At 42.2% G+C, this 21298-nt stretch overlaps 1 protein-coding gene across 1 annotated transcript; it reads right to left on the bottom strand.

Annotated features, from left to right (window-relative positions):
• Nucleotides 1-18083: 18083 nt before the first annotated feature.
• On the bottom strand, nucleotides 18084-20966 carry LOC145049598 (receptor-like protein EIX2). The gene has a single exon (XM_078997983.1). The coding sequence runs from the start codon at nucleotides 20964-20966 to the stop codon at nucleotides 18084-18086; it is 2883 nt and encodes a 960-aa protein (XP_078854109.1).
• Nucleotides 20967-21298: the final 332 nt, after the last annotated feature.

Below are 21298 nucleotides of genomic sequence, written 5' to 3'. Positions count from 1 at the left end.
CAGACTGGGTAAAAGGTCATTCTACCCTTCCCTGAACTCTCCTGTATCAGTCTTGACCAAAACCCTAAAGTCAACGAAAGTCAACGGTCAACTTTGACCCGACTCGTCGAGTGCATAAAGGTGACTCGGCGAGTCCACTCAGGTCCTCTAAATCCTTTCAGACTCTCTTGGCTCGTCGAGTCTTTCTTCCACTCAACAAGTTACACTTGTCACGAATCGAGGGGCAACCTCGACTCGACTCGTCGAGTCCGCTCATGGACTCGGCGAGTTCGTTCCATGCTCACACTCAAATGACCTTCTGAGGTCAGATCTGTTTCTCTAATCCATAGATCTAATATTCCCAAGCTCAATAATCACGTAAAGGTTCGAACTTGATGCTCATGCAACGTCCAAATGAAATTACTTGATGATTTAGCCCCAAATACAACATCCTAAGTCCATTTCTTCCATAACTCCTCATAAAGCAAGATGGAATAGGTTCTCTATTGTTACATACGCGTTTTGAAATCGTGTTTTAAGTAAATAATATTATGAAATATTATGTGAATTTGAATTTTGAGTTCTAACCGATAGTTTTTACTAGAAATGAAGTAAAACTATGTTTAGAATCACTCATAAAATATTGGAAGTCTTATGAGATTCCAATTAAAAGCCAAATAGTGAAATATAGCAAAAATATAAAATTTGAAATAAGTAAAATTTTATTATTGAAAGTGGTACATAATCTCGTTAGAAACACGTATGCGAAAACCTCGTCAAAATCCGAGTTATAACGAAGAAGTTATGACCAATCGAAGATCCGCGACAAAACCGGCACGGCGTCGAATGACGTAAAAAGTGAGTTTTTGATAAACTGCTTTTTATCCTTAGTAATCTAAATGAAAGTCATAGTATTCGTTAAATCGAGAAGTTCGATAAAAAGAACGCCAAAATCTGACTTCGTATGAGGAAAGTTATGATTTTTCTAAGTTTCAACTTAGTAGTAGACAGCTAAAAACTCGAATTTTAGATCGAGTAATTTTTATCCGACACAACGTAAACGAGAATTGAAGGTCTCATCATTAGTAGTACAACGGTAAAAAGTCTGACGAAAACGGATGTCGGATGAAGAGGTTATGAATTTATAACGGATTTTCCTGTCCCGGTCTGTTAAAAATAATAATATTAAAAATAAAATCAAAATTAGCCAACGAAGTCTAAACGAAAGTTGTAGAGCATAATTTTACCTACACGTGCATATAAAGAACGTCAAAAACGGAGCCCGTATGTGAAAGTTATGGATTTTAGAAGATTTGAGCCCATTTTCCGAGAAATTTTGCATGGATAAGCTTGGCCACGTCATCCGATCTAGGTGAGTCATCTGTCTCGCATCCAACGCGTGTCGCCTGCTGATTTGACCGAGGGTTTGGTCCAATGGCTATCCGACACGCCTCGCATCAGACTCCACCCCGTGTCCGAGCCGATGACGCGCCTGAAGCCGATGACTCCTCGCATCCGACCCTCGCCGAAGCTGCCATTTGGTCTGAGCCTCGTAGCCACCTGCCCTCTTCCCCTTGCTTCGGATCCGAATCTCGGACCTATATAAGGGGTGCGAGACCTCCCGGGTAAATGTTAGAAATTTGCCACTTTTTACCCCTAAACTTATATTTCTTCTACTTCCACTTCCCCCGAAGCCCCAGTTTTATTTTTAACACCCGAAACACGCCTCGAAGTGCCCGAGAAGCCTGAAAATTTTATCTTTTCAGTTTTGAAGCTCTACCTTCGCAGAGCCCAGTTATCAAGAAAACTCTTGGTTTTCAACAAAGAAAGTGATATTTACAGCCGAAGTGTTGCCCAAATTAATATTTTAGCCCCCGATTATTTCACGGTGAGTTTAATATATAGGAGCAATTGTATGTTATGTGTTATATGTGCTATGTGCTTTTCAGTTTTATTATTCCAGGTTATTTTCCTAGGTTATTTTTATTCGCTATTTTTAATAGCAAAGAAATACCTTTGACCATGTGATCAATGAAATGACTTAGATTCACGTTGGTACTGGTATATAGCCTCTGGCCATGTAGAACATGTCTCCGTAAGAGAACGATTTCTATTCTATGGTATTGGCAGAAGGTTGGACAGGGCTAGAAGCCTGAAATTGACCAAAATGTTAATCCGAAGTTGTATGTCTTCTGTGCCATTTGGGCCAAAGCTTTATTGATGTATGTCAAGCATGGAAACTATTATGTCTTATTGATTGTATAGCTTTAAATCAAATCAATGATTGATATGGAATGTTTGTCACATGATTCATATATGCCTTGTTGTTCCTTGTTCGTCTTTGCTTCTGCCATATTGAAGTATATATATGACATAACGTTATATTGTATCTATTATTGAACTCACTAAGCGTCACCGCTTACCCTCTCAATGTTTAACAAATTGTAGGAGATAAGCATCCGGTATAGTTATATACTGGTAGAAGATTTTTGAATAGTTTGAAACTATTGTATCGATAGAAGCTTATGAATAGTTTAAAACTATTGTATTTTGCACTCCCGTATGTATAAAACTATAGAATCCTAGGAAGTTATGTAATATATAACACTTTAAAATAGTCGGTTTGTATCCAGCGGTTTGTAACCTCTTTATCAATGAAAAATATTGTTTTTATGAATATGCAAGTAGCATGTTTTGGAGTAACTATATTGTCAAGTATGAAAGTTTGGGTCTTTCATAAAGACGAAAGTGAGGGTCTTTCAACTATGGATCCAGATCTGACGTCTAAACATGATAAGGGACCATATTCCCAATAAATCAACCTAATAAAGGGTATAGAAAACCCTAGATCCATGGATTCTTTAACAAAACAGAAAAAGGATCGATATGCTACCTCAAGGATGATGTCCTTTGCTTGCAATCCACAAATAAGCAACCTCCTTGGCCTCCTCGAAGCTGGAATCAACATCTTCTTGCAAAACAAACCCCCAAAGGTCCAATAATGGCTTCTTCTCTCTCACAAATGCTCAAGCACTATAAGGGTGGTTTCTTTCAATGGTCTGGTAGCCGCAAATGGTGGCTATAAGGGTCCTTAAATAGGCCCCAAACCTGAGAAATTAGGGTTTCATTAAATAGCGTGGACTCGCTGAGTCCACGTATGGACTCGCCAAGTCCTCCATTAAATCAGACCAACGCATGCGCGATCCCACTCGGTGAGTCTGAGCGCCTACTCGCCGAGTCCCTCTCTAATATTCAATAAAATACTTAAATGAGATACCTGGGAATCTGGATGTTACACCTAAATTCGAAAATTATGCCCAAAAGACCTGAAATACATACTTTACTTCCTGATATGTCATCACTAACCAACCGCTCTTACCAACGTTACCATTATCAATCCAAAAAAATCTCACATGACATACAAACTTTCATACTAGCTCAAGTGCACAACCATCTTACAATCCTTCAAGAGACATACAATGAGATCTATATTTGTTAATTGAACTCATATGGAACGATGTAACATTTCGTTTATTAAATAAATAAATAGATAAAATTAATAAATGAATAGTAGCCCTAAATTCGGAATAATTTAGCAAGGCGTTGGTTTCAAGGGTTAAATGATAAAAATTGGACTTTAGGGGTTAAGAGTGTAATTTTCGGACTAGTTTCTAAAGAATTTTGAAGGTTGAGGGACTGTTTGGTAAATTATGGATTTAATTTGAAAAGGATTTCAAAAGTTAGGGTATGATTGGTAATTTTTGGACTTATTATGAAAGGATTTTTGGAGGCAGGTGCCAAAGGGTGAATTCTGGATATAAATTGAAAAACCTTTATGGAGGAGGGACTAAACTTGTAAAAATGCATCAAGGATTCATTTGGAACACGGGATTGAACCCATCACTTTCCTTCCCGTTTTTGAGGGTCATCTGACCCCAAAACTCCAACCGCCGCAACCTTATCTCTCCCATCCCAGCTTCGTCGTCCCCTTCATTGAACCACCACCGTGACTATTCTTCTACCAGCGACGACCAGCGCTACAAGGGAAGTCTTCGGGGCTCGGAACGACTGTGAATGATCACTGCCATCATTCCTTCACCACTTTTTCTTTTTTGTCGTCCTCTGCAACACGACATTCCGACCGCCCCTTGCCTTCTTAATGTTCCGCAAATGCTAGTTTCCACTGTCGTCGTTCGTACAACCCTCCCATCCGCTGCTCCAATTGTAATACCACCTCCGAAGAAGGTTGTTGTTGACGCATTTGAGTATGTGTTAACGTGTGCGGATGCGTGTTTTGGTGTTGCTGTACAATTGTGTGCGTGTTTACTTTTAGTTGTAAGCTGTAAGGGAACCGCCATGGCGGCCAGCCATGGGGTTGCCACCTTGTACCACCGCCGATTGCCACGAGGGTGGCTATGTGTGTGCATGTGTTTTATTGTGTGTGTGTGTGTTTGTTTCTTTTGGGTATTATGTTTTATAATTGTATTTTTTGGCTGGTATAATCAAGGAAATTTGTAAGGTGGTGGCTGCCGCCATCAGCCCCCATGTTGGGTGGCGGTGTGCATTTGTGAGTGATTAGATGGCTATTTGAGATGCTTAGGCATGATTTGGACTAGAATCATAACCACCACTACGAGGTGGTGGCTGCCACCGTGAGCCGTCGTCGACTATCACCGCCCGAGGTGGCAGTGGGTGGTGCCCGACCTAATGAAACCCCAGTTGACCTAATGAAACCCTAATTGATCTAAAATCCTAACCGTTTGACTAATTGGCACGCGATTGGGCTGAAAACCCTAATTAGGGTTTAGAAAACCCTAATTTTGGATATGTTAGTTTTGGAGTGTCGGGACCCGCATTTTGGACGATTGGAATTGAATTATAAATTACGCCCGACTACACCGCATGATTGACATAGTAGAATGATGGAATTAATGGATTAAGTCCTTAATGGGTTAAGTGTTTTAATTAACCCTAATCGTCATTTTATGTGAAAACCCTAATTATGTTTGGGCTTCATGTTGAGCCTTTTGTTGGGCTTTGGTGATTGGGCTATTGATGGGCCATCCAAGAACAAGTATATGGACTAGAATATTGGATGGGCTTTAGGTTAAGGCCCATGTGAGGGGTTTGGGCCCAATTTGGAAATGGGGTCATAATTTGGCTTTTGGGCCTCCAGAGTTTGAGTTTGGGCCTTGGTTTTGGACCAAGTTAGGTTAGGGGTAAAATAGTCTCTTTACCCCAAGTGTGGGGTTATGGTTATGCATTGGAACCCTATTATTAATTGGGTGTTGTTTTGATGTTGACAGTTTGCGGATCTGTCAGCCAGCACCTACAGTTTTAACTGCAGGACTTCAAAAGCGCGAGGTGAGTCTCCACACTGTTTGTATGGGTCAAAGGCACCATTTTCGGCCCATTTGGTTTATGTATTATAGGAAGACGTGGGGGTTAGCCCTACGCATTATGTATGAAAGACCAGGAGGCAGCTCCTGGCACACTGTATGCTATTATGTATGGTAGGAAGACCCATGGGTTAGCCCTAGGCATTATGTATGAAAGACTAGGAGGTGGCTACTGGCATACTGTATACTAATTGGCTAAGTAGATTAGTATGTATGCTAGTTGTCTTTGTGATGTTTACATGGAAGACCAGGAGGTGGCTCTTGGCACTTGTCTATAAGATCGAGGGGGTGGCCCCCGACTTGGCAAGAAAGGCCACGTGGCGGTCCGTAACATAATGGTAAGACTATGTATTAACACATACCATTTTATTTGATTATTATATATGAATGATATGTATGGCTCACGGTTATGTATGGTAGTATCTGATTGAAAAAGACCGAAGGGGTAGGTGTAACATCGTAAAAATTAAAACAATTTTTCACATTTGAAAAACACATTTTAAATAAAACCATTCATTCATAAAATGTCATAACATCATGTTTTTAATTCACAAATGTCTCCCAAGATCAAAATACATCCAATCCCATATGTGTGTACGAATCAACCCGACGCCTTCCCGCGGTCATCACTGGTACCTGAAACACATAACACTGAACACTGTAAGCATAAGCTTAGTGAGTTCCCTAAAATACCACACTAATCACATAATAGCCACTCGAGGCTGTAACTCTGTTGACCCTCTGGTCAATGTGTCTCAGTAGGGCCCTCCAGCCCCAACTCTCTGTGGGCCCTCTGGCCCTAACTCTAGGGACCCGAAAGTCCCAACTTTGTAACTCTGAATCATGCATATCACATATCACAATAAATCACAACACATAAATGACATGCAATCACACTGGCATATAACTCTATAATACTTTTTCTCTTAACTCTATTACCACACTAGGTAAAGTATAGTGAGAAGACTCACCTTGGGTATCTCGGTAAATCTCTGACTCGGTAAACGCTGGCCTAGCCTCCGCCTAATCATATGAAAATAACACTCTATTTAATATAACTCTCAAAGGCTAGACAATGTTCTCTTATGACACTCTCAGAAGGGTAAAAGACCATTTTACCCCTCTCATAGCTCAAAGGCCCCACAATAGACCATACCCTAAAACTCAACCAAAAGTCAACTTTTCGGGTTACGCTGCGCGTACCAGATGTGTACGCTAAGCGTACCTGGTTGCACCTCAGAATCGGGGAGCGCCACCCAGTACGCGGCGCGTACTAGGAATTACGCCCGTCGTACTCCTCTGCTTCAACCCTTTTGCTCTTGAGGTCCTAAAAAGGTTAAGACCTACGTCCATATTTTAGATCTGACCCCTTCTAAGCCCCTTAATCCATAAAGTTGATGACTTTAAGCCTTTGCATGGCTGAACAAGTCACTAACTCCCAAAATGATCCAACCTTCAACTCTAGAAGGCTTAAAACACATGCATGACCCCAAAGTAACATCCAAGATGGGAACTTTATGGCTCTACATCACTAATAACACTGAAAAGGGACAAATCTCGGACCATGGAGCACTTTACACTCATAAAGTCTCCACCTTTGGGGTTTTTAGCCCTAAAAAGGACACATACAACAACAACCAAAAGAAGGGGAAAGTTTTGAACTTTATACCTCCAAGAGTAGCCCTTTACTCTGTAGATCTCAGATCCAAAATGACACCTCAAGCTTTAGCCTCCAAGAACTCCTTTCCTCCTTCTTCACTAAGCCACTAAAGCACCAACAAGCTCAAATCAACATTCTCACACACTAAGAACGATGGGGCTCTCTTTTAGGGTTTCACTCCCTGATATGAAGGCTAAGGAATGAGCCATAAAACCTTTTAAATAGTGCACAAGGAGGATTAGGGTTTTTCCACCTGGGTCGGGTACGCCCGGCGTAACTCTAGGTACGCCCAGTGTAACTTGGCGACTCCGCGTCCAAATTAAGCGCGTGAGTACACGCGGCGTACCCCTCTGGTACGCCCAGCGTACTCACTTGCTACAAACCCTCCACTCAAGGACTAAACATGACAATTCAATAAAGAATAAGGATGAAAGAAATGCACCTGAATCTCAGGGTGTTATAATTCTCCCCCACTAGAACTAGACTTCACCCTCAAAGTCTCATTCCTCGAACAACTCTGGATGCTGCCCTCGCATCTCCGACTCTGACTCCCAAGTCATCTCGGACCCCTTCCGATGTTGCCACTGAACCAAAACCTAAGGTGCCTCCTTGTTCCTCAAAACTTTGATCTTCCGATCTCTGATTGCCACCGGTCTCTCAGCATAATTCAAGGTCGCATCCACCTGAATATCCTTTAATGATACCACTACCGACTCATCGGCTATACACTTCCGCAACTTCGACACGTGGAAAGTGTCATGGATCTGACCTAACTCTGCAGGTAGCTCCAACCGGTAGGCTACCCTGCCTACCCTTGCAATCACCTGAAAAGGGCCGATATAACGGGGCCCCAACTTGCCCCCCTTCCTGAATCGGATCACTCCTTTCCAAGGAGAGACCTTCAGGAGTACAAAGTCGCCGACCTGGAACTCGAGCTCGGACCGGCGCCTGTCCGCATAACTCTTCTGACGACTCTGAGCGGTTAATAACCTCTGCCTGACCTGTTGTATCTACTCAGTCGTTTGTAGCACAATCTCCGTACTACCCATAACACGCTGCCCGACCTCTCCCCAACAAATGGGGGTCCGACACCTCCTCCCAAACAACAGCTCAAAGGGTGGCATACCAATGCTCGAATGATGGCTGTTATTGTAGGAAAACTCTGCCAAGGGCAAATACGTGTCCCAACTCCCCCCGAAATCCAACACACATGCCCGGAGCATATCCTCGAGCGTCTGAATCGTCCGCTCACTCTGTCCGTCAGTCTGGGGGTGATATGCGGTACTAAAATGCAGCCTAGTACCCAACTCCTCGTGAAACTTCTTCCCGAATCTGGAAGTGAAATGCACATATCGGTCTGATACAATCGAGATCGGCACTCCATGTCGTGATACCACTTCCCTCACGTACATCTCTGCTAACTTTTCTGCGGAAGAGCTCTCACTGATAGCAAGGAAGTGGGCGCTCTTTGTCAACCTGTCCACAATCACCCAAATTGCATCGACTCCCCTAGCAGTACTTGGCAATTTGGTGATAAAATCCATGGTAATTTGTTCCCACTTCCATTCAAGAACTTCCAACGGCTGCAACTTACCATGCGGTCTCTGGTGCTCGGCCTTAACCCTACGGCAAGTTAAGCACCTCTCAACAAACCATGTGACATCCCTCTTCATACAGGGCCACCAATACTCCCTCTTCAGGTCTAAATACGTCTTAGTGGCCCCAAGATGGATCGAGAACTTCGACCGATGAGCCTCTTCCATCAAAATGGTACGCGTCCCTCCCACAAACGGTACCCAGATACGCCCCTGAAATGTCATAAGCCCCCGGCCATCGGTAACGAACTCCGACACCAACCCAACAACTCGCTCTTTCTTCTGCATCTCAGGCTGCACAGCCTCAGCCTGTGCCCCACGAATGGTGTCCAACACTGGAGCTATCACGGTCAATCTCAAACATATATCTCGCAACGGGGTGCTCTCCGCCCTGCGGCTCAGTGCATCGGCTACAACATTAGCCTTGCCCGGGTGGTACAGGATCTCACAATCATAATCCTTGACCACGTCCAACCACCTCCTCTGTCGCATGTTTAGGTTGGGCTGATCCATCAAATACTTCAGGTTGTTGTGGTCCGTGTATATTGTACACCGAACCCCGTACAGATAATGACGCCAAATCTTGAGAGCGAACACCACTGCCCCCAACTCTAGATCGTGGGTGGGATACCTCATCTCATGAGGCTTCAGCCGCCTCGATGCGTATGCTATCACATGCCCTCTCTGCATCAGCACCGCTCCCAACCCCAAGATCGACGCATCACAATACACCACAAAGTCCTCCATCCCCTCTGGGAGGGCTAACACTGGGGCTTCACATAGCCTCTGGCGAAGCGTCTCAAAGGAGGTCTGCTGCTTTGGTCCCCATGAAAAAGCGACACCCTTCCGGGTTAACCTGGTGAGTGGCACGGCGATCTTGGAGAAATCCCTGATAAATCTACGATAATAGCCTGCCAATCGCAAGAAACTCCTGATCTCGGACGGTGACCTCGGCACCTCCCAACTCATCACTTCCTCCACTTTGGCCGGGTCGACCAAAATCCCCTTCTGGTTAACGAGGTGCCCTAGGAACTGGACCTCTCGCAACCAGAAATCACACTTGGAGAATTTGGCGTAAAGCCTCTCCGATCTCAGAACTCCGAGGATCTCCCTCAAATGCTCCTCATGATGCTCTCTGGATCTCGAATACACCAAAATATCGTCGATGAACATGATCACCGACCGATCCAACATCGGCTTGCACACTCTGTTCATGAGATCCATGAACACTGTCGGAGCATTGGTGAGTCCGAAAGGCATCACCACAAACTCATAATACCTATAACGAATCCTGAACGCTGTCTTATGGATATCCTCATCTCGCACCCTTACCTGATGATACCCCGACCTCAAATCGATCTTGGAGAACCAAGATGCTCCCTACAACTGATCAAACAAATCATTGATCCTCGGCAACGGGTAACGGTTCTTGACCGTCAGCTTGTTCAACTCCCGGTAATCAATGCACATCCGGTGTGAACCATCCTTCTTCTTGACAAAAAGGATAGGCGCTCCCCATGGCGAGCTGCTTGGCCGAATAAACCCCTTTCCCAACAGCTCCTGAAGCTGTGAGGATAACTCTTGCATCTCTGGAGGTGCAAGGCGATAGGGCACCTTGGCAATAGGCGCGGCCCCCGGAACCAAATCGATACTGAAATCCACTTGCCTCATGGGAGGCACACCCGACAACTCCTCTGGAAATACGTCCGGGAACTCACGCACTATCGGAACCTCCTCAACTGACCTCAGTCTCTATGAATCAACCCGCGTATCCATCACATACGCCACAAAGCCCTTACAGCCCTACTGTAGACACTGTCTCACTCTAGCGGCCGAACAAAACGCTGACCCAGAACGTGTACCCTCGCCGTACACCATAAGAACTCCCCCACTAGGGTCTCGTATGGTCACCAGTTGTCGCTCGCAGTCGATAACCGCACCGAATCTGCTCAACCAGTCCATGCCCACAATGACACAGACATCACCCATCGCAATAGGAACCAAATCAATCGGGAACTCAATGCCGAAAATCTCGAATACGCACCCACGGATCACCTCTGTGGCATATATCACCCTCTCGTCAGCTATGGAAGCTCTCAGAGGCCGACTCAACGCCTCACGACTAACACTGATATGCTGACTAAAAGCCAAAGATACAAAAGACCGACTCGCACCCGAGTCAAATAACACCAAGGCAGGTACAAAATTCACAAGAAAAGTACCTACGCATAACATAATATAAGCACAATATCTCAACATCAAAATAAATACACGAAAGAATACATACCAGCCACGACATCGGGCGATGCGCGGACCTCTTCCACGGTCAACTGAAAGGCTCTCCCTCGTGCCCTCGGCGCCTCGGCCTTCACTAGCCGACTCTCGGTAGATCTGATGGCGGCAGGGGTATATCCCTGAGTTGCTCCCTGTGCTGATCCCCACAACTGCGAACACTCCTCCTTCCGGTGTCCGTTTTGGTTGCAGTGAAAACATACTGCAAACCCCTTGGGGCAGTCCTTGGCCATATGCCCCTCCTTGCCACATTTGTAGCAAGACCCTGCTCTGCATACTCCGTCGTGGCTCTTGCCACACTTGCCACAAATGCGGCCCCTCTGGCTCCCTGATCTCGAATCGGCGGGCTTGGCCCGCTTGGCTACCGGCTGAGACTGCACCGGTCGCTGATCCCTCCCCTGAGACTCAGCCTCCTCCCTAGCCTGAGTCTCCAGCTCTATCTCCCTCTTCCGGGCATTTGCCTGAAGCTCGGCAAATTTCCGGTACATCGAGTTCGCCACGAACTCTCATATGTCCCTCCTCAGAATGTTCAAATATCGACTCATACGTGCCTGCTCGGAGGACACGTGCTCTGGGCAGAACATCGCCCGCTCATGAAACATCCTCGTAATCACCGTAACAGACTCATTACCCTGCTTGAGGGTCAGAAACTCCTGGGCCAAACGCTCCCTCTCCACCTGGGGAACGTACTCATCTCGGAACATAGCAGGGAACCTCTCCCAGGTCACTGCTGCAAGCTCAGCATGCGTATAGTGCGCCGTCACAAACTTCCACCAGTCCTTCGCTCCCAAGCGAAGCTGGTTCAGCGCGAACCGGACTCTCAAATGCTCAGGAGACGAGCAAGTAAAGAAACACCCCTCTATGTCTGAAATCCATCTCATCGCCGCAATCGGGTCTTGGGTCCCGTCAAACTCTGGTGGTTTCGTGTTGCTGAACTCTCGGAACAGCAACGCATCACCACCCTGCGGCCTCGTCGCAGCTATAGCTGTAGTGGCTGCAGCAACAGCAGCTTCAGAATGAGCAGCGTACTTCTCATCAAATGTCTCTATCAGCATGGTCTTGATAGACCCGAACATCTTTGGTATCTCTGCCCGATGGCCGCAGCCACCTCCTCCTGGATGATCCTACGGATCTCCTTATCCCTCGTATCACTGGTCCCTGGTGTGTGGCGAGTCCCAACCATGATCTCTCTCTCTCTCTGAAATACAATATAAGAATAATATCAGGGACTCGCTCGACTATACTCACGCTCGAGTACTCCATCCTACTTGTTCCTTGGTACTCCAAGGATTCTTACTTGGACTGTGCACTGACCCGGTGTCTTCAGTAGTACGGGCCCAATACTACCGTCCACACCGCATCAACATCCACCCCAAGTCATCCTCCCAGAGTCCTGAGTCCCAAGCACTCTACTCTCTCTAATCATATGATACTCGCAAACAGATCTCTCACAATCTCCTCGCTGCTACCTAACCACTCTGAAATATTCATAGCAGCAAGACTCCTAGAATCAGGCATCACATATCATGCCACTCTAGTCCTAATAAGAATACCTAGTCTACTATAGCATGCATAACATAGCTCATCATATAACATATCACATCATATCTCATAACACTTATAATAATGGTATTTTGGGAAATCACCGTTCGGGCGCTGGCTGTTCGTACACACGACTCTGCTCTGTTTGTCTCGCAAGTTCTTCTTTTGAAAACTTGTTTTATTATCAAGATTTTCTCAAATCCTCGGTTTGAGTTTATATACGCCCGAAGGTGCACCCGAATCCCTCAAACCTAGGCTCTGATACCAACTTGTAACACCGTAAAAATTAAATCAATTTTTCACATTTGAAAAACACATTTTAAATAAAACCATTCATTCATAAAATGTCATAACATCATGTTTTTAATTCACAAATGTCTCCCAAGATCAAAATACATCCAATCCCATATGTGTGTACGAATCAAGCCGGCGCCTTCCCGCGGTCATCACTGGTACCTGAAACACATAACACTGAACACTGTAAGCATAAGCTTAGCGAGTTCCCCAAAATACCACACTAATCACATAATAGCCACTCGAGGCTGTAACTCTGTTGACCCTCTGGTCAATGTGTCTCAGTGGGGCCCTCCAGCCCCAACTCTCTGTGGGCCCTCTGGCCCTAACTCTAGGGACCCGAAAGTCCCAACTCTGTAACTCTGAATCATGCATATCACATATCACAATAAATTACAACACATAATGACATGCAATCACACTGGCATATAACTCTATAATACTCTGTCTCTTAACTCTATTACCACACTAGGTAAAGTATAGTGAGAAGACTCACCTTGGGTATCTCGATAAATCTCTGACTCGGTAAACGCTGGCCTAGCCTCCGCCTAATCATATGAAAATAACACTCTATTTAATATAACTCTCAAAGGCTAGACTATGTTCTCTTATAAAACTCTCAGAAGGGTAAAAGACCATTTTACCCCTCTCATAGCTCAAAGGCCCTACAATAGACCATACCCTAAAAGTCAACCAAAAGTCAACTCTCCGGGTTACGCTGCGCGTACCAGATGTGTACGCTAAGCGTACCTGGTTGCACCTCAGAATCGGGGAGCGCTACCCAGTACGCGGCGCGTACTAGGAATTACGCCCGACGTACTCCCCTGCTTCAGCCCTTTTGCTCTTGAGGTCTTAAACAGTTAGGACCTACGTCTATATTTTAGATCTGACCCCTTCTAAGCCCCTTAATCCATAAAGTTGATGACTTTAAGCCTTTGCATGGCTGAACAAGTCACTAACTCCCAAAATGATCCAACCTTCAACTCTAGAAGGCTTAAAACACATGCATGACCCCAAAGTAACATCCAAGATGGGAACTTTATGGCTCTACATCACTAATAACACTGAAAAGGGACAAATCTCGGACCATGGAGCACTTTACACTCATAAAGTCTCCACCTTTGGGGTTTTTAGCCCTAAAAAGGACACATACAACAACAACCAAAAGAAGGGGAAAGTTTTGAACTTTATACCTCCAAGAGTAGCCCTTTACTCTGTAGATCTCAGATCCAAAATAACACCTCAAGCTTTAGCCTCCAAGAACTCCTTTCCTCCTTCTTCACTAAGCCACTAAAGCACCAACAAGCTCAAATCAACATTCTCACACACTAAGAACGATGGGGCTCTCTTTTAGGGTTTCACTCCCTGATATGAAGGCTAAGGAATGAGCCATAACACCCTTTAAATAGTGCACAAGGAGGATTAGGGTTTTTACACCTGGGCCGGGTACGCCCGGCGTAACTCTAGGTACGCCCAGCATACCTTGGCGACTCCGCGTCCAAATTAAGCGCGTGAGTACGCGCGGCGTACCCCTCTGGTACGCCCAGCGTACTCACTTGCTACAAACCCTCCACTCAAGGACTAAACATGACAATTCAATAAAGAACAAGGATGAAAGAAATGCACCTGAATCTCGGGGTGTTACAGTAGGCCAGCACCCGAATATTCTAGGCAGTATGTTTATTGTATAATATGTGGTATTTGGGGAACTCACTAAGCCTCGTGCGTATGGTTTTTAGTTTTCGTTTCAGGTACCTCCAATTTTTAAGTAAAGGAGCTCGGGACAATCGCAGCGCGTACACCTGTGTTTTTCTGCAATGTGTGATTTCTGAGAATGAAATCCGATAAATGTTTTAGTTGAAATGCTTTTCTATGTGTGAGCAAAGTTACAATAGTGTTTTAGTTATACTAAAAATGAAATTTGTGGTCCTGAATTTTGGGATGTTACAAACGATTCTTATAGAGCAATATGGGTCCGCTAAGAAGAAACCCAACAAGGAACTACTGATACACACTGATAATGTTTCTAACAAGTCAACATTCTACATATGCTCGACCAAAACTGCCTTTTTACTAAGCCACTAGTAGTATCTCCATACCACTCAAACACTCAACTATGCCAAAGGACTAACAAACCAAACACACGAATCTCCACTACACAACTGTTAGGTCTAAATAACATAAGTCGTATCCACGATGGTTCACAATATGTCGTGACACCATCCAATCATTGAAATAATGTGACAAATGGGAAATTTAAGTCATCATGTCGATATGTGATTTCCCATCGATAGTACTCACTTTAAGGGTTCGTATAAAGGAAAAATGTTGGTGTATGTCTCAAAAGATGCTAAAAATAATATATTACTTATTGCTTATGCTATTATCGATGAGAAGATTGTGCACACCTTGTGTTGGTTTTTTGATCAATTTAGAAGTTTTGTTGCTCAAAATAGACAATTGTGCGTTATTCCAACATGCATCAAGGAATAATTCATGCAATGGTGAATTATTGGTAGCAGATCATCGCTTCTGTCCGCGACACATCATAAGTAATCTCATGAAAAATAAAAGAGCTTGAGACTTAATAAATCTTGTAGAGTTATTGGTAGCACCATACAAAAAAGAAAATTTATTAAGTGTATCAACGAAATGAAAGCAATCGGTCTTGAGGCATGGCAATATCTAAGGAAAATTGACAAAATTCAGGGGTGTCTTTTATATTAAAAAATCATTGATAGGGTTTCTTGACAACAAATATATCCGAGAGTATGAATAATACACTGTGAGGAGCAACACAATTACCAATTAGGGCATGTATTGACCTTACATTCAATAGAACCGTGCAACTATTTATAAAGCATAATGATATTGGAACGAATTGCAATGCACCTCTACCATCACGTATGTGACGTCTCTTTTAAGCGAGACATTCATGCACAAAGTCAAACTTTGACTATAATGAAGGTGTGTACATGCTCATTACAAGGCCACAAATAAATAGAAGCAGTGGATTTAAGCATACTATTCCTTATTTCGATCATATGTGCACATGCGCTAAGCGGCAAATGGAAAGACTTCCATGTTCACATGCTTTTGCAGTTTTTCCATTGTGAATGTGGTGTGAACTAGTGTTACATATAAACAACAATATAATGTTGGTTTCGCACCACTTTCTCATGTTGAATATTGGTTGGATTCAAATTTGGCGATTGAAGCAGATTACTTAAAACTTTGCACTGCTCGAGGTCGGATGCTTGCAAATCGTATTCGTAATGAAATGGAAATTTGTCATCCTGATGAACCTCATAGATGTGGAATGTCACCAGCCTAGTCATAATCGGAAAAATTATCTGAATTCTTAACCAAGGTATAATGCGATGTAAACCATGTCTTTTTTTATTGATCTCGTAATTTCAAGTTTATTTGATATTCTAAAACTTATGTATTTTTACTTTTATAATTTCATGTTAATTTGGTCTCATAATTTTTTAATGTTATTATCATGATGAGAATTATGTGTTTATTTTATCGCGTGTGTATAGTTTTAGTAATATTAAATATTGGTATTGATTTGAAAATATTAATAAGATACTTTTAGTAGTATAAATTGTTAAATACTATATATAAATTTTAATAATATATTCATAATAAAATGATTTTATCAAAATATATATATATATATATATATATATATATATATATATATATATATATATATATATATATATATATATATATAATTTATCATAAAGCAGCAAAGACCATTTATGTAACTATATAAAAAAACGTATGCAAGGAAGTGGGGCCACGACCCCATTTTTGCAAACAAAAACCATACGTCCCCGTTTATGATTATTTAGCTGCAATTGTTGGACGTCAAGACAAGTTGTAGATTGTTAACTATGAGCATTTAATAATCACATGGTAGGAGATCTATAGATTCTTAGGATTTTCAACCAAATTTTGTGAGATATTGAAATTGTTGATTGTATTAGTAATATTAATAGAGAAATTAAATATCATTTTTTTTTTTTCTACAAATTCTTCTATCCAATTAAATAGTGTCTATGTGTAATATTTAATGTTCATTTAATAATATTTTAGTATATCATTATCATTTAAATGGATAGTTGGATTTGTAGAAACAAAAAATAAAAAAAAATATTTAATTTCTCATATTAATATTATGAGGATGTTATTTGGAACTGGGTAATCTTTTTCCCAAATCTTGATTACATTATTCGGTTGATTAGTGGGCTTACCTAGAAGTTTAACGACTTTACTAAGTTTTTTCGTAATATATTTGGATTTCAGGTTTCGAGTTCAGGAAAGAAGTTGGCACTTCTAGGGTGAGGGGTGGTCTCTATCTCCTGCAAGTTGAACAACCACATAAGCCCTTGGGTTATTCGTTCCATGTTACTTCTAGTAAAAAAAAAGTTATGTTATGTTCTAGCATAATATCATTTTATCAAACCATTTACCTTTATTATAATAATAATAATAATAATAATAATAAATAAATAAATAAATAAATAAATGCTTTTAAAGCATCTCACAACTTTTAACTAGTGATGTATGGTGACCATATTGATTCAAGAATTAATATTTCTGGCTCAAGATGGTTTGTTACATTCAATTACGACTATATGTGTGTTATCACGACTATATGCGTGTTAGGCCATGCGGTATGGTTCTTTTTCACGCGTAAGAATCATATGTGGAGCCTAGGTGGAGGAGATGTTCACCAGTGAACACCGCCCCCAATAGAAGTAATGATGGTGTGGATTGAAGCCAATTACGGTTCTCACACCCAATCAAAACCGTTTCTTTCTATCTCTCTCTTCTTTCTCTTTATCTCTCTTTTGTCTCGCTCTTGTTCACTAGTGAACACCACTCCCATCAATAGTAAATGAGTTGTGAAGATGAACAGAGGATGATGTGGAATGACTTTCACACGTGTTAATATCCATAGCCTTATTGTAACAAAAACAAAATGTGCAACAAGAAGGCTCAAAAGTCAAAACCAAATCATATTTTCATAATCATCAAATCATATTTTCATAATCATTTGTGCTATAAGAATGTAAAACATAGATTTCTATATATATAAATTAACAGATGAGGGATATTAGTGTTGAATATTGATTCTTTTAGCTTAACCCATGCCGCTTGACGATAAGATATGCTATAGGTCAGCAGGGAAGCACAAACAGAGACGACTATATAAATTACGTGATAATTTCAGAAACATATTTGGTTTCCTAATGTTCTATCCCACAATTTTACACCAAAAGAAACCAATTGTCCTCTTGCAGATGTTTAAGGTGAAGTTTGCCTCCGGAGCCTAGCGAAACTTAGCTCTAGTCTTAGAAGAAACGAGTTAATGATGACATTCAAGAACCCAAAATAGGCATGTCTCCATGAATGTTTGAGAATCAACGACCCACAAAAACCCCAAAACCCAAAGGCAACACCAGCCACAACGCTAACAATGAATCCCTTATCTAACTTGTCATCATCGGATTCTTGTTCTGAATTATCTTGGTTTGTACTTCTTCCCTCATCACCAGGGCATACGTTCAGCAGCGGAACCCCACAAAGATTAGAATTTCCAGCATATGACGACCCGTTGAAGCTCTGTAACTGCGTGCTTTTTGGGATTCTTCCCGACAAGTTGTTAAAGGACAAATCCAAGAACCCTAGATAGCTCAATTGTGCAAGGCTTGTAGGGATTCCTCCACCCAGGTCATTTCTCGATAAATCAAGAAAATCCAACTGACCCAGACGACCGATGTCTTCAGGTATTGATCCGGATAACGAGTTTCTCGAAAGATTCAAGGCAATGAGACCCAAAAGACTCGTCATCTCACCTGGGATTTCGCCTGTTAGTCTATTGGAAGAAAGATCAAGGCTAACGACAAGACGCAACGTATTTTGATACTCTGATTGCCTTCCTTTCCATTGCAGTAACACTTTAAACACAACCCTTGCTCTGACAGCTAGTCTTGTTCGTACCAACCCTACTGCATTGTACTCAAAACTTGATCGCAAGGTACCTCTATCCCTCATACTCATCCCTGTAATGTTATTGAGGCATTTGGGTATGTTCCCGGAGATATTGTTAACAGAGAGGTCCAAAATTTGAATCTTCTCGAGCTTACATAAGCTTCTAGGAATGGTTCCATGAAACTGATTCGACTGTAAGCTAAGAACAAGCAGCAATGACAAGCTTTCCCCTAACCATTCTGGTATCTTACCCGATATTTCATTTTCTCCAAGATCAAGAAGTAGCAACGAAGTGCAGTTTCTTAAGGATGATGGCAGCTCCCCTGTCAAACTATTGCCTCGAATACTTATCATATTAACAAACTCGAGGGCCCCTATCGATTCAGGCACTACCCCAATAAATCCATTGTCTTCAAGGTTGAGAATAGCCAGGTTATTAAGAGTGTTCCAGCAATTTGGAAGCTCTCCTGAGAGTTTGTTATTAGAAAGATCAAGAAGGCTTAAAGTAGTCAGGTTACACAAGGAAGAAATCGACCCGGATAAGATGTTGTCATTGAGCTTTAGAGTAACGATGTCAAGAGGAAACAAAGGTAAGTTACCCGAGAAGTTATTTGAGCTCATATCGATTATAGGTTCGTTACCGGATATAAAATCCAAATCCGGAATCATCCCATGGATCTGGTTCGAGGAGAGATTTAAGTATCGAACGCCTGGAATTAACGATTCCCAAAACCAATTGGGGACGGAATCACTGATTCCGGTATTAGATATATCAAGCACGGAGAAATTCGTTTGAGTTTTTAGCCATCTCGGGAAAGAACTCCCGAGTTTGCAGGATGACAACGAGATGGTTTCGAGTTGAAAAGTTACAGACCAGTTGGAGCCCATTTCTATAGCCAGGGAGTTATTCGACAAATCAAGGTATCTCAAACGAGAAAGATTAGCTACATGTGTTTCAGATATTGTTCCTTGAAAGAAATTCGAAGATGCACCCAAAGACTCGAGCTTGGAGAGAGGCTTTAACTTTTCAGCTAGAGTTCCATTTAATAGGTTTCTCTCAAAATACAATTCCCGCAAAGAAGCGAAGGCAGAAAGATCAGGAAGCAATCCGTTGATACTATTATCCGCCAAATCAAGGATCGATATATTCGAGATTTTTTCAAATTTTCGTGGGAAAGATCCGTTCAACTGATTTTGTCCAAGGTACAGTTCCTTGAGAGCTGTGAATGTTGTAAAATCAGGCAAAGAACCGCTTAGTTGATTCCCATATAAATCAAGAACTTGTAACGACATCTGTGGCAGGCTGCTGAAAAAACTAGGAAGGTCTTGGTTGAGATTGTTCCCAGATAGGAAAAGTTCACGTATCTTGCCCAAGTTTCTAAATGAAACCGGGATACCACCTTCGAGGCCATTGTTGGTCAAATCTAGGGTTTGAAGGTTTTTAAACGTACCAAATTCTTCAGGAATGATACCAAGGAGCTCGTTGTCTGAAAGATTGATGTCAGTAAGGCTGCTACTAAACTTGAATAACCAAGGGTATATCTCAGAGGCTGGAAGATAGTTAGAATTGATATCAAGAACTGCAAAAGAATCGGATAAGTTTGTCATGGAGCGAAAGAAAGATTTGGCAGTGTTATTCGGAAGCAAACAGTTTACAAGGCGTAAGTCTACAAGGGAGGGTAATCTGATTGCGTTACTCAGTAAACCAACTGAGTCACTGAGGTCTATATAACTTAGATTTAGGTATTTGAGAGAGGAAAGACGAGAGAGCCAATCTGTGTTCTTTAAGACGATTGATGTGGCTGAAAGATCAAGAGTTTGTAAGTTGGAGAGATTTCCTAACTGATAGGGAATTTCGGGTGAAGTTAACTCGATGTTAGAAAGTATGAGGTGTTGTAGGCTGTTGAGGGAACCAAGGAAGTTTGGGATACGAGTGAAACTGTTTCCACTCAAATCTAAATATGTCAAAGAATTTAATGAAAGCAATGAAGAACCGATTTCACCACTGAGACCAAGTAATTGATCAACTTCTTCTAAAAATACTGCAGGAAGATCAAGCCTAATGACTTGGCCTGTGTCGTTGCTGCATCCTACTCCTCTCCATTTACAACAATCTCGTGAAGTGTTGGTATTTCTCCATGACTTGAGAAGGGCGTAATCGTCCACAAGCCCTTTTTTGAATTGCAAGAGTGCCATCCGGTCACGCTCTGAGCACCTTGTTTGGGCATGGTTTCTTCTATGGATACAGGAAACAAGATAGATATTGCTGCATATGAGAATGAAAAGCAAATAAGGAGGAAGATTCATGAGAGATGAATTTGGTTTCAAGAAACCAAAACAAATTAATATGAATTTCTTGTACAGATATACCTCGCAAACACTATGATATTATTTGTAGAGTTATGGGCAATATTCTTTTTTATATTATAATATTAAGATAGGATGATGGCAAACAATAGTTGACTATGGAGATTTTATACTTCCAAAATGTCAAAGGTAGCATTTAACAGATGTCATCCCCTTCACAT

Source organism: Lactuca serriola, chromosome 5 (genome assembly GCF_051521515.1).
Source record: "Lactuca serriola cultivar US96UC23 chromosome 5, Lser_US96UC23_V15, whole genome shotgun sequence".
NCBI lineage: Eukaryota > Viridiplantae > Streptophyta > Magnoliopsida > Asterales > Asteraceae > Lactuca > Lactuca serriola.
Note: the sequence above shows the minus strand (reverse complement) of the source record. Positions and strands in the feature narration are given on the sequence as shown.

Excerpts from the sequence above, each read along its gene's own strand:
- LOC145049598 (XM_078997983.1), bottom strand. The coding sequence starts at position 20,966 with ATGGCACTCTTGCAATTCAAAAAAGGGCTTGTGGACGATTACGCCCTT.